General features: G+C 26.5%; 4 protein-coding genes and 1 long non-coding RNA gene across 7 annotated transcripts; 3 read left to right on the forward strand and 2 right to left on the reverse strand.

The window, feature by feature from the left end:
• Positions 1-212: 212 nt before the first annotated feature.
• On the forward strand, positions 213-1,509 carry LOC726782 (PEST proteolytic signal-containing nuclear protein). Its single transcript, XM_001122504.5, has 3 exons — positions 213-349; positions 905-1,104; positions 1,181-1,509. Exons 1-3 carry the CDS (start codon positions 313-315, stop codon positions 1,421-1,423), a joined length of 480 nt encoding a protein of 159 aa, XP_001122504.1. The 5' UTR covers positions 213-312; the 3' UTR covers positions 1,424-1,509.
• Positions 1,510-1,840: 331 nt separating this feature from the next.
• Positions 1,841-2,881, reverse strand: LOC726789 (40S ribosomal protein S26). Its single transcript, XM_001122510.5, has 3 exons — positions 2,778-2,881; positions 2,022-2,330; positions 1,841-1,914 (listed from the first exon to the last, which is right to left on the reverse strand). Exons 1-3 carry the CDS (start codon positions 2,778-2,780, stop codon positions 1,882-1,884), a joined length of 345 nt encoding a protein of 114 aa, XP_001122510.2. The 5' UTR covers positions 2,781-2,881; the 3' UTR covers positions 1,841-1,881.
• A 34-nt stretch (positions 2,882-2,915) lies between these two features.
• On the forward strand, positions 2,916-16,759 carry LOC113219150. The gene is made up of 2 exons (XR_003305855.1): positions 2,916-3,029; positions 16,632-16,759. It is a non-coding gene; the product is annotated as an uncharacterized LOC113219150 (long non-coding RNA).
• LOC726802 (protein aveugle) lies at positions 3,425-4,411 on the forward strand. 2 transcript variants are annotated; one of them, XM_026444327.1, is made up of 3 exons: positions 3,425-3,471; positions 3,977-4,090; positions 4,189-4,411. In XM_026444327.1, exons 1-3 carry the CDS (start codon positions 3,466-3,468, stop codon positions 4,363-4,365), a joined length of 297 nt encoding a protein of 98 aa, XP_026300112.1. In that variant the 5' UTR covers positions 3,425-3,465; the 3' UTR covers positions 4,366-4,411. The 2 variants fall into 2 exon arrangements, with proteins under 2 accessions (XP_026300112.1, XP_001122523.1); XM_001122523.5 differs by lacking the exon at positions 3,425-3,471 and adding an exon at positions 3,649-3,805.
• Positions 5,284-23,438, reverse strand: LOC412570 (RYamide receptor). 2 transcript variants are annotated; one of them, XM_006566958.3, is made up of 10 exons: positions 9,676-9,783; positions 8,765-8,855; positions 7,479-7,675; positions 7,249-7,397; positions 7,018-7,139; positions 6,688-6,905; positions 6,490-6,590; positions 6,294-6,384; positions 6,078-6,196; positions 5,284-5,985 (listed from the first exon to the last, which is right to left on the reverse strand). In XM_006566958.3, the coding sequence occupies exons 2-10, from the start codon at positions 8,784-8,786 to the stop codon at positions 5,742-5,744; spliced, it is 1,263 nt and encodes a 420-aa protein (XP_006567021.2). In that variant the 5' UTR covers positions 8,787-8,855; positions 9,676-9,783; the 3' UTR covers positions 5,284-5,741. The 2 variants fall into 2 exon arrangements, with proteins under 2 accessions (XP_006567021.2, XP_396025.4); XM_396025.6 differs by lacking the exon at positions 8,765-8,855 and adding an exon at positions 20,374-23,438 and having other exon boundaries at positions 5,289-5,985; positions 9,676-9,799.
• Positions 23,439-25,594: the final 2,156 nt, after the last annotated feature.

Below are 25,594 nucleotides of genomic sequence, written 5' to 3' on the forward strand. Positions count from 1 at the left end.
ATGAAAGAGAGCTTTGAGGAAACTTAAATCAACAAAATTTGTTCACAATAATTTTCATAATAAAAATTATAAATATTATTGATATTATGTAATTATTATGAATATATTTTAATATTTAATGTTTTATTTATTTTCTTTTTTAAATTCTATCATTATTTCTCTAGTAAGAAATAAATTACTAGTCGTTTAGATATCTTCTTAAATTTCCCTATGATAGGAAGTAAGAATACTAGTGTGAAGTAAACCGCAGTTGCTGGATTAAATTGCTTTAGTTTGGTCGATTTCGCATCACGTCCAAAGAAAATCAGAAAAATGTCGAAGAGGAATCCAGGAGACGAATATAGAAAAGGTTTTATTCATTTTATTTATAACCGTATCAGTCGCATTTGGTAAAATAACATTTACTTCGTACCTTGCAAAATGTGGACAGTTTATTCTTAATTTGTTTTCGTTATTGATCTCATGTCCATTATTACGAATAATGCAAGTTCTAAATATTTAATTTAGAAAATTAATTATGAAGCAATTTTATGGACAAATAAATATTAAAGTCGTATTTTATTTTCTAAATCTCGTTTCTTACTTTTCATGTACCATTTTTTGGGTGCACGCATCCTTCAACCATGTGCCAAAGGATGTATAGTAAAAATGGAATGAATGTTAACCTTATGTAATAAAATTATCAAGTAAATATATCGCACTTCGTATTGTTATAAATAACCTCAGGATGTGTATGTTATATGCACACTCGTTTCTTCATCATCATTTATTGACTTCATTTGATTTGAATTTAATCCAGAATTGCAAGAAACTTGTGCTGAGCATGCCGCTTAAATATTTCCGGTTAAAAGATACAATGTTATTTTAACTTGATCTGAACTTTGCCAGTGTTTGACGTTGTCAGGGTCAAGTGTGTACAGAGCAGAGGACTCCAGAGGAGATGACAGGGGAAGGGATCGTTCGCCACTTAGATCAGATGACCGTTGTGAAGAGGCTAATTACAATCAAAGTGATGCAAAGAAACAGAAGCTGGCGTTTGGATTTGGGAAGAAAAGTGGAACAGAACAAAAAAAGGGTATTCAAATAAAACTAGGTTCAACATCGGTAAGTAATAATATATAAATTTAAATATGTATTTCTTTATTACTTTATTTATATTTCATAAAAAATTATATTTCAGAAACCAACGGTTAAAGCAACACCAATTCAAAGGCCAACTGTAGCATCTGTGTTTAATGCAGATGAAGAAGATGAACCTGAGGAAATGCCAGCAGAAGCAAGAATGAGGATGAGAAATATTGGAAGAGAAACACCAACCTCTGCTGGACCAAATTCATTTGGTAAAACCAAGCAAGGGTTTTGTGATTCCAAGAAAATATTTGAGAAAACGCTTAAAAAAGCAATGGAGGAAGCAAATAAATGATTCCTTGATAATTATTGTTAATTGTATATTAATTTTACAAAAAATGCAACAATAGCGAGATTCTTGCTACAGTTATATGCAAACTATTTTTATCAATTTTATGCATTATCGACAAATAATAGACGCAAAGTTCTACTTGGTATTTGACATCACATCTTGAAAACTTTTTATTAGTATTAGCTAACATTAAGACTGCACTTGAAGTTTTTTTCTTTGTGTGCATTGTAAGGAAGTATGCATATGTAAGAAATTTAATCTTCATAATTTTTACATTGTTCCAGTAATATTGTATTAAATTTTGGATCATGTAATAATAAATATAAAAGATTATCTTGTTTAAAAATTATAGAAAAGTTATAAATATAATTTATCTTATAACTTGTAGAATAAATGATATGAATAAAAAAACAATGAAGATCGATTTTATTTTTTATTTTACTTAAAATTTACATAGTAAATTATTTTCTGCTTTGTTGACCTTGACGAAGATCCTGAAAAAGAATGAAATATATTAATAAATTTAATAACTATTGAATAATAAAAATTTATGATAAAATCGAAGTTTTTAACAATAAAATTATATAATTTTAATAATTACCCTAGGGAAATTACGAACTGGAGGTGTTCTGATTCGACGATTTGCTTTAGATCTATTACGGACTACTTTTGAGTGAATAGCACAAGAAACACAATAATGTAACTTAGCATATAACTTTGGAAGTTGATATGCCGAATAAAAGCTTGCTTCTGTAATATCTCTAACAGCTGCAGCTTCTACGATGTTACGAATAACAAATTTTTTAATTGCTTTATCCTTAGGTACACATCGAGCACAATTAGTACAACGGACAGGATTCACATGACCACGACCGTGTTTGGCACGTCCACCGTTTCTACGTTTGCAAGTCTGAAAAAAAAAAGATAAAAATAATAATGACGTATAATATATATTATATTAATTATTATAATATTAAGTATTTTCTACATTTCAGGCATTAATAATTAATTTAATGATTATTACAGATAAAATAAATAAAGGTTAAGATAAACATTTTTTAATACATAAAAAATTTAATATTAAAAATTTAGAATTTCAATGAATATTTTAATATACACGAAAGTATTTTTTTTTTTGTAGTTTCTAGAATATATTTTAATACAAAATATTTTAGAAATATATATATAATGTAACAAGCACATGGTTTATGATTATCGAACACAAATACGTTATTATTAATATTAATTATATTATACAAAATTATATTTTAATTATTTTTTTAATATTGGATATTAAGAAGATAGAGTGCACACAATAAAATACATTAAATATATACGATAAACAAGAAATAGTTACCATTTTGTTTCGTTAGTTAGAGAAGAAGGATCGGAAACAAGGTGGCATTAAATGAAGTTGGCGAGTCAAATCAGTGTATTTCCGTTTATATTAAGTTGGCAGTTCAGTTTCAAATTACGTTTGAATTCTTTCGCGCATTTCAAATATTTGTCATTTTAATGTTATTTATCCGTTTTTAATGTTTTAATGTGTGTGATAGTTGTGATATTAGCAATTTTGAAAGGATTCTGAAGAAAAAATTGCTGTATTAAGGTAATGTAACATTATAATTCAGATATATAAAATACTTTTTTCCTGTAGAATTTTCTTTCATATAGAATTTTATATTAAATATTTCATGTAAATATAAATAATTTTATATTTATAAATATAGATAATTCTAATTTTACATAAAATTATATTTATTAAAACGATTTATTAAGAAAGTTAAAATATATTACATTAATTAAAAATATTTATTAAACAAAATTTTTATTGTTAAATTTTGAAAAATTAAGCATAATTAATTCTTCATCATTAATATAAATTAAAATTTTATATAAAAACATTCATTTAAAGTAATTAAGAATACAACATGACGTAATTTTAAATTTTTAGTAATATAATATATATCTATACTTTAAAATTGATATATATTATATAGTTACAAAATGGAGAAGTTAAATCCATGAATAGAATCCTATGAGAAATGAAAGTAATATAATTTTGCAATAAATTGAAATATTTTTAATTTTTTTTGATTAATTTATATTTATATGTTGTATATTTTAATAATGTCGAGATATTTAAATAAACAATATTTAAATATACAATTTTTATGATTATATTAAATAAACGTAATATATTACGTGTATATATATATATATTTATATTAATTGTGCTTTTGATGAATACTATTAATAATTGATATCAAGTGTTATTTTTGTATTTTTGTAATTTGTTATTTTATTCATATTTTTCAAAAATTTATATTTTGAATTTTATACACAATGGTAGAAGAAGTAGTTAATTCTACTAACAAACCAAAGGTATGAGAGGTTAATTTTATTGATAATGATGTATTATTATTAAAATAATTATAATATCATTGAAATATGAATACTTTTATATTCATCTTATGGATTTAAAAAAAATACAATAATTAAAAGTATAAAAATATTTATATATATATTGATTATAAGTATATTGAAATATTGTAGAACAAAACTGCTAGACCCCGTCCAGTTTATTTATGGAATGTATTAGATGTACAAAAATGGTTGAGAAGGCATTGTAGTGATTACTATCAATTATATCATGAAAAGTTTTTATATGTAAGTAATAAACATGTATAAACAACATAAGTTCAACTATATTTTTGTACTTCTGATGACATTAAATATATGATCAATGTTATTCATGTGTTTTTAAGCACGATATCACTGGAAGAGTTTTGTTAAGGATAAATGAAAATATTTTATTGAGACTTGGAATTGACAATGAGCAACATAGATTGGATATTTGGCGGGAAATAATGAAATTACATCTTAAAACAGACATGTTAGAAATTAAAGATATTGAGCGACGTAATAATATGAACTTTGATTAATCTTTTGCAGACAATTAACTTAAATATAAGCAATGTTTAATAAAATGGAAATTTATTTTTTAAAATGACTTTATATCAAATAATCTTTTGTATTTTTTATTGTTAGTATTTTAATATTTTAATTTTTTAAAATACAAATATAATAGTGTAAAATATAATAATGTATCTTTATAAATATTTATAATAAAACATTTATAATAAATATTTATAATAAATAAAATATTTGATGTTTTAGATATATATTTGGCTTTTTTAGTGTGAGTCTTAAGAAAACATGAACAATAAATGCAAAGAAGAAATGTAGAAAATAAAAAAAATTATCAATAGAAGTTTCTATTATTATATAAATGATAATATTTATCTATGTAAAATTATATTAAAATTCTTATATCAATATCTTATGTATTAGGAAAACAATCTTTGTATTATAAATTTTTTTCATATAATGTTTCAAAAAAAAATTTATTTATTGACTAGAAATATTTTCTTATTTCATTAACATTATAATTACATTGATTTTAACATTTAATTATATTTAAATAATAATATGCTTCTTTTCATTTAAAATTTTTGTTAAGTTTTATTAAGTTCAAGTTTACTTGAACAAATAAGTTCAAAGATCAAAATCTTCATTACCCTGTTTGTTGCTTTATATGAGTTATGCATAGAAAAGTTCCAAAGTTATAATAATGAAAATTAACAAAAATTATTATTTTAATACATGTTTCACAGCCTTACATATTTTATAGAATTTTTTAAAGAAAAATAATAACTATGATTCTAAGAAATTTATTATTTAAGTGAAAAAAAATTAAATGCATTGTAATGTATAAAATATTTTTACAATAGTCTTAATTATTTTAAAAATATTCTCTATTGCATTTTTTTTATGACTAACCATTTGTATTAAAAGTTTTTAAAATTTTTTCTACTATACCGTAAGTATAGTAATTTGTTCTGAGAGAGAAATTGTTATTTATTCCATTATTAAATATAATTAAATATTGTGCAAAATTTGTACGTATATATATGTTATATATACATACATATGTACATGCTATGCATCTAATTAAAGATACATAATTCTTATCATCATTAAATACATAAATTTTATAGAAAAGCTTGAGCAATAGTTAGAGAAACTGAAAAGAAAAGAATTAATTAGGTGTTTAAATATTCAAAAGATGCTGTAAAATTTGTGGAAAAATTATCCCATACCAATTTATAGGAAAACTATTATCCTATTACTATCCTATTGTTTATCATTTGCATATAATATATGCAAATTATTTGCATAAAATTTTTCACTCTTAACAGAGTGATTTTTTATCTCTAATAGTGTTTATATTAATCAATTATTTAATTAGTTCTATATATTATAGGCATAATTCTTTTGTATTAAGATCTTGAGTGTGTTTATGTCTTCCAGATGAAAAAACATACAATTCTTCGTTTCTTTTTGAACAATGATTACCACGATGAATATAGTAATCAATTCCTTTTCTAATTCGTCCATTTTTTTGGTTATCGATGAACGATTGTGTCGATTCTCTTGATGTACTTTTATGAAAAGACGAAATATTTGGACAAGTACCGGAAATTGTACGTTTCCATTCGTATCTATAAATATTTATTTAGAGAATGCGTAAATGGGAAATATTTTTATCAGGAATATTTTGAATTTTATAATTATAAATATATCGAAGGAATACCTTATGGAGGTTCGAGTACTTTGTGTTTTTTCCATATCTGTGATATCGATTGGTGGTTTATTTGTCCATCTTCGTAATTTAAAAGGACATCTTTGTTGAAACTCCCTTCTAAATTTTTCCTAAAAGTTTATTTTACGCTTAGATGAATTAATTATTTTAATTTGATAATATTAATAAAATCATCAGATCAATTAGAAATATTTTATCGATACTTACGTTATATATTCCATAAATAAACGGATTGTAACAACTATTTGACATGGCCAACCAGTCGAAAAAAAAGAATATATAATGGATATATTTGTATCTGTAATTATTTTTCTTTGTGATTCGTTTTTAAATTTTATATATATATTTATAAAACAATTTTTTTTAAATATTGCGTAAATATGATGATGATATATATACTTACTCGTTAATTTCTGAATAAAAATATTGGAATACGTTATACATTTGAAGCGGTAACCAGCAAATTGCAAAAAGAGTTACGACTATAATTAACATTTTAATTACCTGCAATAATTTAATGTTATGTTAAATAAATATCAATTTAAATTTATATTATAAATTAATAAATTAATTAATTGCACAGATCATACTGTGTATATACCTTCATTTTATTTCTCATTAAATTCGCGTCTCGAGAATCTTCGGCATTTCCGGGGGCTTTGTTTCCCCATAATTTTAATGCCATTCGCGCATACACGCACGAAATAATCGAAAGAGGCGTTAAGTATTGTAAAAACACCAATAATCCCGAATAAATAAGCATGGATTTATCTGACAGATTCACGTGCTTGCAAAACGGTTTGTAATTATCAGAACCAGCTGGAAATTGAAGAAACAATCGATTGAAAGTTTGAAAAGAAAATTTCAAAAAAATCGCAGTTGTAAATGTGTAATTAACAAAAAAAAAAAAAAAAACCCTAAAGAAACTTACATATAGAATTTTCTGGCTCCATAATGACTCTACGTGCAATAGCCATTGGTGTGGCCAAACTTCCAGCAAGAAGCCATATTCCGGCGATTATAATTTTGGCGGTCAATTTGCTTGGTCTCGCGCTATTAGAATCAAATGTCAATAGTATGAATTTCAATTCGATTGAATGACACATAATGAGTAAATATACAGATAGATAATTTCTTTGTTTGGAGAATTGAGATAACATACCTGAGAGGTCTTAAAATCGCTCGATGTCGATCGATCGCTATAGCTGTCAATGTGAAAACCGAGACATTGACGGAAAGCACTTGCACGAAGGGACAAAACGCGCACATGAAATGAGGTAGGATCCACTTTTGCAACAGGGCTGCTTGGAACTTGGAAAAGAAAATATACGTTACTTTTTATGTAAATTTGTTTCTATTTGAATGATTGACATCGAATAATTTATATTTTACCTGAAAAGGAATTGCAAATAAACCAATAACGATATCTGCCAACGCTAGATTCGCAATAAAAAAATTAGTTACATTCTGCATGCGTCTGGACGTAGATATTATCCATATAACAAGAGAATTTCCTACTACTGCCAAAAAAGATATGGTTCCGTAAAGTATGCTGAGGAGCACGAGTACAGCTGTCGGAACTTCCCCATCTGAGGACAAATAAAAACATGTTAAAATTATATATTAAAATAAAAGGATAATTGAATATAATACAAGAGTAATATTCCGATATTTTATATTTCAATATATTACGATATATTTTTAAAAGGAACACATATCGGTGTTTAAAATTTATTTATACGTGTATGCATGCTTGAAAACAAATGAATAGTTTATTTTTTATTTAATAACTTACGTAATATTTACTATAATCTAACTTTCCTTTATGGATTTTTATTTTATACATATATATTTGAAGTACAACGCGTATGAAATATTTGAACAATAATTCATTTGGATATTTGGACGACAAAAATATTTTTTATTTATTATAAAGACAATGAAATTAAGATGTTTGTGATTTGTTTTCGTATTTTTTCGATTGGAAAAATTATTCATAGATTTATAAATTTATATGTTTTTATTGTCTTTACGTTATAAGTAAAAAATACTATTTAAATTTGTCACTTTCTCCAATATTTATTCATGAAGTGATAAATTATTTCTATTATTACATATATATATATATCTATTATATAAAGTTTTATCTTCAATGTTTATTCGGATTTGAAATGAAAATATTTTTTCTCATTTTATCTCATTTTTTTATTTTTCGATAAATATATTTGAACCTATGTTTCGATCCAGATGAAAATGTGTTTTTATAAGCAACATTTTTGACACGGATATGAATATTTTTGTATAACACTTAAAGGTGAAAAGGCATCATGAATAAAAACATTAAGTTTCGGATCTCGACGTTTTGATCGTGTAAAACTGAAAACGAGGATACGAATAATTTATGGAGGGGGAAAAAAACTTTGACTTTAAATCTTTTCGAAGGCATAACAACATCTATCCCTATTTGTCATGTTAATTTTTTTTCAAAAATATTAAGAAACAAATTTAAATTTGTTTTCTTCATTATCAAAAAATAGTAATGAATAGAATATTATATAATATAGAAAGTGAAAAAAATGAGAAAAACACGAAGCAGCACACGAAAAAATAAGTTTTGCATTTGAATTTGCAAGGAAAAAGAAAACGATGTTGTGTTAATGTGTATATATAAAACGTACCTACGTAATTTAGACATCGCATGAACTTCTGTCACGAAGACAGTGACCGAAAACTTCCTTCCGGTTTTGCAAGGACATTTAATACTGTCAACTAACAAGATCGCAATGTATTTTTAAGAGTTTCCATAGAAACTAAATAATAACAAATTGTCATTATTCATTATCGAAATATTTTCAATTACTTTAAACTTTAATCAACAATTTTATTTCCGCTTTATATTTTACTCGTTGTTCCCCAATGGAACGGATAAAAGTGTTCAATAAAGGAAAATATTTCACTTCTTGTAATCTTGTAATCCTTTTCTATAATGGCAATCTATCATTAGTGAAAATTAATGAAAAATAAAAGAATAATTCCAGTTTTTTTTATCATATATTATAAAGATAATTTTAAAAAAGAGAAGCTTGTTCGCGTATCACACACAGAATCGTGTTATCGAGAGTGATTGAAAGTTTAAATTTTCGTTAATGAAACGAAATACAAAACAATCATGCAATTTGTATTTTATATTAAAACGCTCGTCTGAATTCTAATGGATTTTTTTTTTTTACACGTCGAATCGAGTTATCAAACGAATATATTGTTCGGATCATTTGTCGGAAACTGATTTTTTTCTTTTTTTATCGGCGAATTTTCCTTGATCTCCTGAGTTTTTACATTTAATTTTCGATCATTTTAATGCGATGCTTGAAAGGAATATTCGTTCGTTTGGAATTGAAAAAGTTTTAATTAAAATCCGCTGATGTTTGAAATAAATATAAATATAATTATTTTTAATCGATCATTCTTGCAAATAACAATAATAAACGTTTACAATGGATCATGAATTAAAATATCTGTAGTGGTTACATTTCTGACGTTGACTCTTGATCTTTCACGATATAAAATATATCAATGATACAATTCGTACCAAAAGTATCGTTGGCCGACTCGTTCTCGTAGGGCGAGAACGTATTATTGAACGTGGATGGCCAAGTATTTTTGAACTCTTCATTTTCGTCGTACTGCAAGGTATTCATGATGGAGGATTCCATCTGTAACAAAAAATTAAACAGATAGATAATTATCATTACACCGTTATCAATTTTTATTCATAAATTATATTTCGCAAAAATATCCATTTGTAACAATTCCTATATAAAATGCATGCCCTATTATTTTATCTTCTCATTGACGTATGCAAATATGCACAAGAATGATACGATAGAGAAGGAGGATAACAGGTTTCATGACAATTCAATAAACTCGATAAATTGTATTCTCAAGTTGAGAAGCAGAAAATCGAGGACATGATTTATTCATTGAAATTTACATTGCTCGTCGCGAAATGAATGTTGTCGACGAAAGTTGTACAATTTATCGATTCACAAGAGTGCAGTTTCCTTGTAATAGTTATCAATTCTCTTTTTAATATCGGAAAATTAACTTTGCTTACGGTACAATGTTTTACAAAAGTGACAAAAAGTTGACTCGAGAAGAAACAATGTTATATAGTTTTCGGCAAAGGAGATTGTAATTGAATTTATTCGTTAATTTCGTTAATTTTTTCTCTAAGAACAATCGAAAACTAGGTTATTTCGTTATAAAAAATTAAATCCTCCAAATAAATCATTTCTCTGAAACGAACAACTTTCGTTTTCGTCAAATTTTGATAAATTTTGATTTCGAAGAAATTTTTTTATTGTTAAAATATATTGGACGAATTCATTACATGCATTTTGTGGATTATTACATTCTAATTCGATATCAATATGAATGTAATGATTATTTTAAATTTATTATTAATATATTAATATATAATGATATGATTAATGGATTATAATTATAGATGTAATAAATATTAAATTGAATTTCAAAATAAATAATTTAAAGTAAAAGTATGGAATAATATATGTAATGTAATAATAATGTTATAAAACATCGTAAAAAAAAAAATTTTAATCGATTCGCTAATAACAATCTATATAAATTAATAATTTTTTCACATTAATCGATATTAATATTAATATTGATTAATTTTTTAATAAGAATTTTTAAGTAATTTAATATGTACAAAAAACATTGAAGATTACTTCTTGAAAAAGAGAAAAATTTAAATCGTTCTTTCGTGAAATTTTTATCAAATTTTATGAAATTATTCAGAGTCCTTTTTCAAAGGTTTTTCTATAGTTATTAGCCGTGTTCATAAATTTGTCGGAGATTTCATTCGTTCTTGAAATTCTTGAAATTTGAAATAATATAGTGAATTCTAAAATTTTATTGCGTTTTCCTTTTGAAAACCATTTGAATTTTAATATCAGTGATAATACTATAGGAAATTTTTTTCTTGTTGAAAATATTGAAATTTCTAATAATATTTCAATGTGTTTTCAATTATATGATTGTGACAAAATTATTATATAATATATTCTATGTCCCATAAAATTTTTTTTAAAATAATTTACCTCGTTCGTTATAATAACGATGTGGTTTTTATAGAATTTTAATTTATCTTTTTGATTCGAAAAGAATTTTAATCAACAAAATTGAAATAATAAAATATATAAATATTGAAATAATAAAATTTGGAACACATATATAAATCTTTTATCTGTTTTTTTACCATTAATTAAATAATTCTTCCATTAATTAAAATAAATGGTATAGCCTGGAGTATTCCTCTTTAAAACGATATGACCACTGATATTTTAAGACAGAATAATACTACTCTGTTATTTAATCGCATAATTTTCTCAGATTCACTTCACAAAAGTAATCATTTTGTTAATATCAATTCAGAAAATGAATTTTGTAATAAGTTTATTAATCTTGAAATAGAATATATTCTTCCAATATGTAGAAATCATACCAGCCTTTAATTATTTGTCGTTGAGATATTCGATAGTGCATTGTCATATGCATGACAAGAGGAAATTGATATTCTATGAACGTAATTCCAGGATTAAATGTAATAGTTTTTAAACAAATTTCATCATTGTCGAATATTTATTTTTTCGAAATCATTGTAAATTTTTAAAGGATAAGAAAATCTTTTTCTTCATTTTTCAAATGATATATTTATTTAAAAAAAAAAGGGATTAAAAACATTAAAATCTGCAATGATTTTGAAAGAAATAATTCGTATTATTATTTCCAAAATAATGAAAACAATAAATTATTAATTAAATAAAATGAAAATATAGTATGTATTTTGATGAAATTTTCAAGGATCGAAATTTTGATGGTAAATTTAAATCATCACCAAAAAAAAGAAAATATATTTCATTTAATTAATTTCTATCATTCTATTATATTTTATGTATTGATTATCAATTAAAACAGAAATGTTTAAAATTTAATATAATCGATAATATTATGGTATTATGTTTTATAATATAACAAGTTAAAAAAAATAAATGATAATATTCAATATTCGAATCTATTGAAATTGTAATACGTACTTATATCTTTAATATTCTCTTAAATACACAAATATAAGTATAAGTCAAACATTTCAAATTGACTATTCATATTCTTAAAAAGTGAGTCTCATCGAAAAAGTGGTTATGCATAATTCAACTTGTTCCTTATTCACTTGACATTGTTTTACTTTTATATATCGGGAATGCGTTTTTGAATTGAATTGAATTTTTTAATTCTGCCTAGTATTTTTCGAAATTTAACGTGTGAAGATTTAAAAATATTATAATTATAACTATTAAAGTAAATTATTCCTTAGGAAATAACAATTTTCATTTTAAGATGATTTGAAAAAGACAATTGAATGTCTAAGAACAGAGAAATGATTTTCCTAGGTTTGAAAGCTGAAATTCGGATCTGAATCTAGCGAATAATGGACCACTATGTCAGAACCAGTGAACGATTCAAATTTGTAAAATTTAAATCAAATTCTAGAATTTCTCTCAATTTATAATTTTAATGTTAAAGGACATATATTCTTCGTTTTATCATTAAAAATTGTAAAATTAAAAATTTGTAAAATTTAAATTAAATTTCTAGAATTTCTCTCAATTTGTAATTTTAATGTTAAAGGACATGTATTCTTTGTTTTATCATTAAAAATTGTAAAATTAAAAATTCAAGATGACTCGATATATAAGATCCATGTTTGAAAAGTAGCATTACATATGCATTACATCTGCATTACGCATGCATATGCTTGTAAATAAGATGTCTTGATGCGGTAGCGATCAAATAAATTTTTTTCTTTTATCTTTATAGCATGGAAACACTATACATATAAATATTTGGTAATTCATGATTTAGACAGATAAATTCGTTTTTCCATCATTTTTACTTATTGATTTCCCATAATTATACGGCATAAACTCAATTTTTTCACAATATTTGTGAAAATATTCATCGCGTATAATTTTCTTTTTTGAAAGATTTGTAAAAGTTGTTTTGTAAAAGATATTTTTAATCGTGAATTATTTTTAATAATGGAACGAATTTGTAGAAAAATAAAATATCTCGAGGGTAAATATCATTTATAATTCAAAAATGAAACGATAAAAAGAGGAGTGAATAAAAAAGAAGAAAACTTTCAAAAGTAGTTATTCCAATAATAAAATTTTTTCGTTCAATAATTTATGCAGTGCAAAGTAAATGGCATTATATTTTCCAACAAAGTGTAAAAGGCTTATTTTCTGTGTGATCAAAGATTATGATTGATTTTTTGTTTTTCTTTAAATTTTTTTAATATAAAAAAAATTTCATTAGATTTTTCAATAAAATCTAAAAAACTTGTTTATTTTCTCTGAGTATTTCGAGGAATGTGATTATTTTTCCGTATGCTAAATTTTTTTATTCTTCTTTTTATTTCAATATCATCGCGTCCCATTTTTTAAATTTTTAGAAAATTCCAAACGAAAAAAATAAATTTTTTTCTTTTATCTTTATTCGTTTATTTGTTTCTAAAAATTGTTTAGATTTAATTGTTCGACTTCAATCACAAAATATTTCATTTTCTATTTTATTCTATATTTTATTTTTCGCTATTTTTGCTCTTCTTTAAGAAATAGCGAAGGGAAAAAATGTTAAGTTTGTTGAGAATATTAAATTTTTCATCGACACGTGAAAATTTTTGAATATTTAAGATAATTTAAAAGAGAATAACGGTGAACAAAAGCAGCGAACAATGCGTCGACCGGTATAAGAATTTACCATCCTCTTGGATTTTCTATGTGATTTCCTTCCTAGATACACACATAAAATAAACTCTAATGGTACAAATGTTGAATCTTTTCTCTTTACTTGATCAAATATGCAATTCGAACAATTTTTTCAAGTTAAAAGGAAAGGAAAAATAAAGAGAAATAGAATAAATTTGCTAAAATATGGTTTCGAAATTTCTTTCTTGCTAATTAATTAACTTTGTCATCTTTAAAGTAATTTTTTTTTTTAATGCCAAGAGGAACGAATTGAAAGAAAAGGAAAGAAAAAAAAACACTTAAAGAAAAGAAAAGAAAAAAAATAGAATAAAATTGAATGCTGAATATGAATATAACATATAACATAGAACACATATACACACACACATACACACACAAAATGATCACATTGGTCCATGGCAAGATGTTGCGCGCTGTATTACCGAGAATTCCGAGACACGTTCTGACAATACCTTGTTACCTTGTCGTGTCTCCTAACTATAATATGCACTTTGTGTTTCATAATGCAATTATGCCATTTAGTCAACGCAATATAAACCTGCAAAGGCCACTTTGATATACAACGTTCTGTCCAAATAAAATGTATACTGTTCTGTAACAGTAATTTCTATATGATGGGTAACTCTTTCTATTCGATGGTGTATAGTTTGTTACAAAAGAGGTGTCTTATTACATCAGAATACAGAGAAATCGAGACTGTACGAATTGATCAAATTTCACGAATAAAATTGCATTGTATATCGGTTATTATATTATATCGGTTATTATTCCTAAAATCAACTTAACAATTCTTCAATTAACAGAAAGATAACTTTAGGATCAATTATTTAATATATAATTTTGTTCAACGAGAATATGTATACGTTTATGGTACAAAGAAATATTTGTTTAACAGTATTTTTTTTTATCTTAATTATTTATTTTTTATTTAACTTTATCTTAATACTTATATCAATCATTTTTTTGTAATAAAATTCTTTTTGGAATATAAATCAAATAATAACGATGCAATTGAATTTGAGAATTTTTTATAGGGAAGATAAAAAATTTTTAATTTTAATGCTAAATAAAAAAATTTCCTTCTATTTTAGTTATTTTGTATGATTTGCAAACGATATTTTGTGAAAAAGTTTCATTTTATTCTAAATTAGATAAAATGCAATCATTAATTTATAATTAATAAGCAATTCTAACTGAAAATTATGTTTTTTTGAAATATAATAAAATATTGTGATAATCGACTATTTTCATTCGAAAAAAAATTTTTATTTGGATTAAGTTTTCAAGCTTTCCTTTGCGATTTTATAATTGGGAAGAAGCGGATCATAAAACTGATTTTTAGATAAAAGCATATCTTTAGAAAGAAATTTTTATTTTTGTCGAAGTAGATGTATCAAAATGTAATACAATAAATTTAAGGATATGATTGATTTATATGTAACATTTTATCTTTTCGAGTTTAATGTAATAATGTAATTTAAAATAATCATTATGTTGCAATTAATTTACAATATGTAAAAATATTCCTGAAATTTCATCTTTTCCATTTTCTTTCTTATTCGACATCAAATAATTGATAATTATTTCATATAAATATTAATAAACAAATAAACTATAATTTTTAGCGAGATATTATTTACAAACTATTGTTTGCGAATAAAATTAAATCCAAACTTCATTGGATTGAAACTTTGTACAAAATGTTTTGAAATATGTTATGCAATCATAACATATCAAAATATGATTAAATTCTACTGGTTAACAATATTGTTTGATTAATATTGAGAGTAATTGTCTATGAATATGTGTGGTATTTCAAACTTCAACTTACATAATTTACGTATTATGATATTGATATTGTTTGCATATTTCAACATATTCTAATGAACATATATAAATCATTTTATATACATAACATTTTTTTCAAATCACGTGAAACACATTTTTGTTCAAGTTTTATTTCTTTATCTATTTTTTAATATAAAAGTATGTGCTTACTTAAGCGTTGAAATTTACTTAAAAGTGAAAACGAATAATTTTCATTGTGTAAGCATTATATATGTTTGAAATTATTTGCATATTACAAAATTGGAATAATATCTATATAAAAATAGAATCATATTAAAATTCTTAAATGTAAATGTAATTTAAAAAATTTTTTTTTTTATTTCGTTTTTTAGTAGAAATTTGTATACAAGACAAATCATCTCATTTATGAATTTTTTATTTCATAATTTATTTTGTTCTATAAAAAGATTTTGATTCTATTTATTACATGTATTATCTATTTATTTATATTTAAATAAAAGAATGAACGATTTGTAGCTGGCATTTCAAATTATTCCAAACATGTTTTCTCAGAGTATTTTTCCATTAAATTATAGAAATATTGTTATCATTCAACAATTCAACGAATCCTATAAATTTTCGAATTTTTCCAAGATAAAATCCTTTTTCCTCGTTATTCTTTATTGTATTATACATATTTTATCGAATATTCTGATTTTTATTGCAAACTTGAAAAGTTATTTCAATAAAAATAAATAATTGCAAATAGTTTTAAGTTAATTGGAATTCGCGGAGGAATTTTAATAAAAGTATCCCTTGTTATTTTTAAAATAATTTTTTATAATTCTTTATTTCAAATAAAATTGATTTATATTTTATTCTAACTCGAATTAATTTTTTACAGGTGCAAGGATTCTGATATTGGAGCGAACAAAAAGGAGATGTGTTATCTGTTCGAAATCCAGTGATTTGCACATAACGATGTATATTTTTTCACGAAATGTATATTATAATATACTTTCTTGGATCGTATTGTGTTCGTGATTTATTATAAATGTTCACTCGGATGGCAACATGCGAAGGTCGTCCGATACGGATAGTTTGACACGAAACGAGATCATCCAAATTTTCGGTTTTGCACGTTCTGAGAATGGTTAACATAGGTGGAAGATTGCGCTCTAATCCAGGTAAGTAAAAATGTATTATCGTACAATTCAATTCTCGTATAAATACTCCTGTGTCATCGACAAAATTATTTTAAGAGCTGCTTAAAAAATTTAATATACGCGAAAGTATACTGTTTTCAAAGTGGAAAGGGAAATTTTATTATTGGAAAAGAAATTTTGTTCTGATATTTAAATGTAGAGTAAATTGTATTGAAAATTAGGAAATAAAATCACAAATGTTTTTTGGTAGGGGAAACTTTCCATTTTTTGGAATAAAAGAATATTTTATTTGTATATGTTCAATTTATATACATGTATAAACGCGATGTTAGCATTATTGCTCGCTGATAATGTCAATCTTCGACCCGTTCCTTCGAACGATATCTAACCACGCTTGCAGTTTTAAAGGCACGTTTTCATTTACCAAGTGCATCGCGTGTGTTCATAATTTGTGTCGGATAATGTACACATAATGAAGGAGAAGTAAATCGTACATTCACGTTTTTCACGTACCTAGTTATTTAAAAAGATTTTGAAATTAAAGAGACTCGTACATTGAAGTTTGGAAATGAAAGAAATATCGTATGCGGATGAAAAAAATTTAAAAAAAAATTCAGAGACTAACGATTCGAATAAAAAATTATGAAAATTTAGTGGAAATGCTTTTTTGAAGTGAGAGTAAAGAAAGGCAGTATTATATGTTGAAATTATTACGCCACTTTTAGAATCCAAAAAGGGATCTTTATCGAATTCTATTAATGGCAATACATATGAGTTTTTTTAGAATAAAGGAAATTAAATTTTAAAATATTAGATTGTACTCTTTGAGATTCTTTTCTTTTCTCTTTATGCGCAGCAATCCGCTTTAAATAATTGTAAAATATCCACTATAAGCAGACTGTTTTTATTTGACAATTTAAAAAAAAAATTATATCAATCAGTTAAATTAATCAGTTAAATTTATTTTTACACACATGCTCTGTAAAATTTAATCCTTTTTGATTGAATAAAAAAGTGAAATTCATCTCGATACGAGATTAACAACGCAAATATAATCTCGTTTAAATCGTCTCTGTTTCGCAAAAACAAAATTTGGGAAACAATGTGAGTCGAGATTTACCACATTCTAGGATGTACGATTCATTCATTTCTAAAATACGATAAGGGAATAATTCTCCATTTTTCGCGCATTCTCTGCGATTCTATCTATAGAAATTTTCGAAAATATTTTCCTTTCTTGTTATCGAATTGTTATTCCCGGGACATCACAAAATTGTCATCGTTCCTTCATAAATTAAGTCAGTGTTTCTCCAAATGATAATTCATTCGAAACGATAACACATTTTCATATTTCGCTTATTTCATCACATAACAGCGGTTTAATCTATCGCGAGTCTTGCATTTTTAATATCCGTTTATTATGAATTTTATAAAGAAGAGAGAGAGAGAGAGAGATGGCGGGTTGTTTTTGAAGGTAAATAAAATTGAGCGCACGATTTTCTCCTTCTTATTGGTGATTTTAAAAAAAAATTTTCATCGACTAATGTCAAAAATGTGGCGTGTCCCGTTCAATATTTGCCAACTACAAAATTCCAATTTTCTATGTGAAATTGATCTCGCGTTGCTGAAAAATTCAATCCTCTGATAAATTGGACAATTTTGGAGTCGGAGAAAGGAAAAAAAAAAAAAAGAAAGAAAGAAAGAAAGAAAGGAAAAATGGAAACGACGAATTTGTCCGTTAACAATGGAATATTCGTTACGAGAAAAATTTACGAGCAAAACGTCACAAGATATGAAACTATAATTGTAGCATAGCTCTACGATCAATTCGGAACTTATAACAAGCGTAACTGAACTTCCGTATATGTAATCTGATGATGCATCCATGCAAACTGACACCATTTTTAAAATCATCTTTTATGAATATAAATCTCTATTGTTTTGCTTTGTTATCCATTCTTACATTTGTTACATATCTTGCGTTACAGGTTAAAATTATTTAATCAATCGTTGGAAATAAATAAATACGACGTATGAATAATTTGAAATTATTCGAAAGCCATGTATATAAATATGTATTTATATAAAAATATGGTTTTTTGTTAACAATTTCTTTATCTCGAAAAATAACAACAATATTCAAGGTGATCAAAATTATTGCCCGTATATATATATATATTTTTATCCATTTTAGATTTTATCCGCGTCATCAAATTTTCGAGTAAATGCACAGCGTTCGAAATTTCGAGCAAATTTCGCAGTGATCGTTTCGTTTGCGGATGTAAATCGGGTACCGTGTTTGTGTTTCAATTGTGTATTTCGAAATAAAAGCTATGTAAAATCTTTGCTAGGTGAAACGATATTTTTCTATTTTTTAATCCAAACACGTGATTCCGTGTTCTATTTTGATACAAAAAGAAGGTGACGACACGATTTTAATATCGATATATTTCTCTAAAATATTTCTCTAAAATTTCAATCGTAAATATTTAATTATCGAAATAATTGTTCGATAATTCGATCCAAGTTCCAATTTTCAATTTTCTGAAAAAATTTCTAAGAAAATTTCTCAATATTTGAATTAAATTTTTTGTTTTACTTTTTTTTCACGCAAAAATTTTAAAGAATTAAATAAGATTCTTCTCTCAGTAGTTGTTTGTGTTTTCTTTCACAAGCTCAGCAAACGTAACGTGGATACCGTATGATATCGTATTATTACATGCCTGAAACTATTCACTTTCTTTGGATTTGTATTTGCACGTTTAGTAAGCGTCGCATATATAACAAGTTTCTTGGAGTACGAAGTTGTTTAGGTGTCCAAAAAAAAAAAAAAAAAAATATGTCTTCGATTGTTAATTAAATTCCAAGCATTAAGTTGTTTAATTAAGATACTCAGCCAAGTTGATGATGGCAGTGAAGTTTTAAATTACATTCTCGACAAGTTATAAGGATCTTAGAAAATTTCAGTTTAACGAGAAATCTCATTCTATTTCTGATGAAATATCTTAAAATGAAGGAGCTATCGATCTGTTTTCAACTTTTAATTATAGCTATAAATAACTACCGTTCTAAATAATTTAAAAACATTTGCAAATGTATCGTAAAATTTCGAAAAGATCTCTCATATTAAATGTTATTCAACGAAACAAGATAAAAGTAAGATTAATTTCATAATATTATTATTTTTTTGTAAATCAAAAATATCCTCTTCTTTACCAAACTTTCTTATCAACTGATAAAAAAATATAACGTATACCTTCTTTTCTTTTTTTCGTCTTAAAAATCCCCAATCGTTTCCGATACAACGATACGATAAAAAAAAAATTAATGAAAAAAATATTTCGCAATGTATCTCGATATATTACGCACAAAATTCTGTAAAATCCACGGATTATCTCGATTATCTCGAATTACTATTCCATGAAATTTCAATTCCCCGGCCAGACGACAGTAATAACATGAATGAAATATAAAACTCACCGAACCGTGAAATATCCGTTTTAGAGAATCGTCGACTCGGGTATAATATTCTTTCACAAGCCAATATTTCCACGCCGATGATCGCAATCTTCGTAACATTCGAATGATATCAATTCGACATTGTTCCCGCGTATTCTCCGCGAGGATGACTTCGATCCGTTCGGTTGAGAACAATTCCTGTTTCACCACTGTGTTCCCACGGGACACACCACTTTCACGGTTAATCCACTCGCACCACCCTTACTACCGCACAACAACCGGTTGATCGAATAATAATAGCTCGTTTCGCGGGAATGATCCTGGCTCGATGCGAGACTGGATGGCATGGCATTTGCACTCTCGAACTTAATCGAGAAACAAATTGTGCGGAACACGATTTAGCGGGAACGAACAGAGGAGAAGATAGACACACGCGCATTCACTCACTCACTCACCCACACATTCACTCTCACACACACACACATATACACGCGTGCAATTATCACTCGAATCAATCTTGGGAAGGTGGAAACGTTTGGAGGATTCCTCTGTGGACAATTATTGCGATCGTTTCGAGGCAAAGCTTCAATTGCATCGAGCTCAGCTGTTTCAGCATAGTTCCATCGCGCAACATGATAACAAACGTGTGTCCGAACTGCGTTGCTTCAACTTGTTGGATATTTGCTCGATCGGATCGTTATCACTTAGCGGGATGGTTGATAGCCGCCAACAAGTCGGTGGAGAGGAGCGTGTGCTCGTCATTGGTACGGAACGCGTACCATAATTTGGGTCCATTGGTAATACGTCGCCTCAAAGATCGTCCACACGATCGCCTGCGTTCGACGTTTCGACGTTGACAATCGCCGAGACAAAGCCCACCCGACGGATTCCACCCCTTGTGCACAGGGTTAAGCACAGGTATTTTTTTATTTCGGTTTTATCCCTTCTGCACGTTTCATCGTTCGACGGTTTGAAAAGAACGAAAATCAAAAGGAGCGATCAATTTCCAATTATCTTCCTTATTAATTTAATCGGACTTTTGTTTTAGCTGCTTCTTCCGTTCAAAGTTTTATTTATTACTTCTTTAATTTCGCCCTCGAACACAAAAGGTTTACGAAAAGTAATTTAACGTTCGATTCGGTTTAATTTTTAATTTTACTCTTCCTGTTTAGAAAAAAGAAAAGAAAGAAAGAGATGCTGTTGAGCGGAATTCGTTCAACAAAGATACGATTTAACGCGGATTTCAAACTGGAAAAATGGAATTTCGGCTCTGTCGCGATCGGGATCGTTTCGAATCGTGTGCGCGCTTTCCGAGAACTCGCGACGAAGTGCGGCCGGTTTTCACGATGAATATTGTGAACCAGGGGGTGGGAGTGTCTACGGTGGGGCGGCAGACTTTGGCAGGCTTTTCCTCGTGGAAGGAGATCATCGTGGAACCTGCGCCGTTGTTCGTTACCCTTTATACACCTTTTATCGAACGATCGTTTGATCCATCGTATCTGATACAGATTTCTCGTTCCAATATTTGGATGAATTTTCTCATGATAAGTGGAAATCGATACATTGATAGTGTCAGTGTAAACTAAGCAAAGTGAAAAGAAAGATTGGATAATGTTAGCATCGATAAGAATTATATTTTTAGATTTCTTCTCTCTCTCTCTTTCTCTCGATTATTTCTCGATTTCATTCCTTTTTTTAAATGTAAGAATTTTAAATCTTCATTCACGATCCCGTTCAAATTTTCCACGTATTTTTCGTGAAACGAGCATTGGAATGGTTATGGTTAGAAGATGTTTAATTATACAGGGGAATGTATATACAGAACGAAATATATTTTCGATTTGTCAGGCGAGAAGACAAAAGCGAAGAAAGAAAAAGTATTTGTTGGACGACGGGTTAAATAAAGAAGGATTGATGTTTTATCGATGTTCGCGTATCATAAAACATATTACAAAAATAATTTATTGGATTCGATGTTATGTCCGCAAGCATAATAACCAAGCATAATATATCCTACATATACCACAAAATTAAATTATCCAATGAATTTTGATAATGAAGTTGTTAACGTAGTTTATAAGTGATTTATGATACGAGAGTGTGAAATAGAATTTCGATATTTATTCATAGAAGATACAATCGAATATTTCATACGATTAAATCGGCACGAAAAATTTTTGAAATTTTTTCCAAATTGAAAAGCATTTTGCAAGCTTCATTATGTTTTATGAATTGGCTCGACAGGTTTCTATATACTTGCTTTCTTCACAATCGCGTCATAACGACTATAGCTATAAATTACTCGTATACATCACACTGTAAAGCCATTTCATTTGATTTGTACATCGTGCGTTGAATTATACACGATGAATTCGCGCTTTGACTTATATATATATACATGGATAATTTACATTTCTAAAGCAGGTAAGATCGACTTACCATGTTTAATGTAAATTAGATTGTATAATTAATCATAGTTCGTATTAATGGAACAATTTTCTTTAACTTGTAAATTAAACGAGTTTCGTCGCAAATTAACGCATTGTGTGTGTATAAAGTGAAATTGAGAGAGAGAGAGAGAGAGAGAGAGAGAGAGAGAGAGAGAGAGAAAGAGAGAAGAAAGTGAAAAAACTATGAGCAAAATGAATGAAATCGCATGTTGGGATTTAAATTTTAACGACGAGAATTGTATTTTTCTTTGCCGTATGCTTTAATTAACAAAATATTACGCGATAAAATCTTTGCGTGGAATATAGAGAAGAAGAGAGGAAAAATTTCAACCGCTTCAGACGCCATGTTATTTCGTACGAACGATTATTCATTTTTAATGTTTTTAATCTTTTTTTAAGCCAAGATTTATTAATCCGCGAATATTTCTCGTGAAATTAGTTATTTAGTTAACGAGAACCGTTCCAGAAACCATCATTTATCATTCTGTTGCCCTCGGATATATGTAATTAAACACAGGTTTTAAATAATTTTGTTTAATGAATTTTGGTTGTAAAAATGTGAGGAAAAATTTTTTTTTTCTTTTTCTCTTACTTTATAAAATGTGGATGAGTTAAGAGATATATTTTTAAAATTATGACATGGAGTAATATTTATAATTATTTGTGTATTATATCATATTATATAATGTTAAATCAAACTTACATATTGTAATACAAATTGAATATCATATTTGGATCAATGAATATCAATTGTACAAATGTCAGATATAATTCAATTCGTTTCCACGTATAGCGATTTGATATCGTTTGTTTGTTTTTTTTTTTTTTTCCTCGGTTGAAAATATTTCCATTAATTTCCCATCCCATGGACGGGGAGACAATCAAAGGAGCTTATACATTTTTGAATTTTATTCAGAGTCTATCGTATTATCGATAATATCCATTATTTCATACTGCTATTTTTTAATTTGTTGAAAAAAAGAATATTCCAAATGAACTGTAATTAAATTAATTGTGGGATAATTATTATATAAATTATTGTACGATTATATTTATATATTTATAATTGATACTTGATAATAATGAATTGATTAATTTTGTTTGTACAAAGATTTGTACGTACTCGATGAATCAGCTTGTTATAACTGAGAAATAAAAAAAATTTTTCCCACATAAATAAATCATTTTTTGACAAGATAAAAATTGTCTGTTTCAATACGGAATAGAGAATTAAGTTATCTCAAAGTATCCGTGTCTAATAATAGATTATTTTTCTGATTTTACGATCGCGTGCTGTCCTTCGTTATAAGGCTATTTTATCGAGACATTATCTATGAAATAAAAAGATTATTTCTCGAAATTGCATTGGACTACTTCTACTGATCTATGATTTCATGATATTAAAGTATCTCTTTTGATCCTATATCGTTTCTTTGTTACTACCATACTCTCTTAGAGAAATTCCTTGTTCTGGAAATTCATATCTTCCATTGTATTTCCTTTTTCCGTTCCACTTTCTATATTCGTTTAAACATCACGTGTCGGAAAAAATATGTACACCTTCTCCTTAATGAAAAATTTCTTTGATGATTTCATCAAACATTAAGAATTTATATTTATACTAGTTCAAAATATTTATGACTGTTAGTTTAGTATAGTTATACTAAATATCTCTTTCAAGATACTTCTTTTGTTACGAAGTTATCATATATATATATGTATACACCCAATCTTTTCCAGATTCCGTATTCTTCGCACTTTCTGAACGTTTTTATTATGCAGTGACCATCCTAAGAAATGTTCATCCTCTTATATTCAGCTCATTCTCCTCTTATATTCCTTGAATTCTTCTACAAGATATTTTTACCAAGTCTTTATCACTTTGTTCGCTATTATTGTCGATCGTTCCTCACATTTCGATATAATATTTCTTTTATATATATATATTTCTTTATCCCCGTTTTTACGAGAGTAATTTTCGAATTCTTTTTTTTTTAATAAAATTAAATTTCAATTTTTCCAATAATTTTTTTTTCCTTCATCAAAATTTTTGCATATAAATTCAATAGTGTAAATTCACTATCGAGAGTAAAAACACGTTAAATCGGATTAAATAAATAGAAAGAGAGGAAAATTCATATATATATTATATCGCACATTTGCGACGGAAAACCGATAAACGAGAACAGTGCATTAACTAATATTAAACAACAAGATTAATTTATTTCGAACGAATTAGATTTTAATTATTCGTATACTGAGAACAGATATATCAATTTACTCGCTTCCTGCTACTCTCTCTTTTATATTTTTATTACATTATATTCCGAACAAATAATATCCCATCATAAAAAAAAAAATATTTACTATTAATAATTAAAGGTAAATGTGAAAAATATTTCTTGATAATATTTGTAAACGATTTTCAACAAAAAATTAAATATTCACGTAAATAAATTAATCCAGTTTCGCGTATACTCAAATGTGCTGCATCGTTTGCCTCTCTTGCCACTTTCGTATTACGTAATTGGAACAAAAATACCACATTGTGTGAATGATAGCATTGCGACTATGTATAATGTATCGCTCGATGAGTTTTACATACGTATATATAACTCCGCTTTCTTTTGTGGACACTGTAACAATATACTCTTTGTTTAAAGAACCATTATAGATTCGTCATCGGTATGGATCGAATAAACCTTTTATCGTAAAAAATATCCGAAAATTTCACTTCATTTGGATCGTTCGATCACGTTCCGCTTTGGACGGAATTGTAAAAAGAAACGTAC

Source organism: Apis mellifera, linkage group LG12 (assembly GCF_003254395.2).
Source record: "Apis mellifera strain DH4 linkage group LG12, Amel_HAv3.1, whole genome shotgun sequence".
Lineage (NCBI taxonomy): Eukaryota > Metazoa > Arthropoda > Insecta > Hymenoptera > Apidae > Apis > Apis mellifera.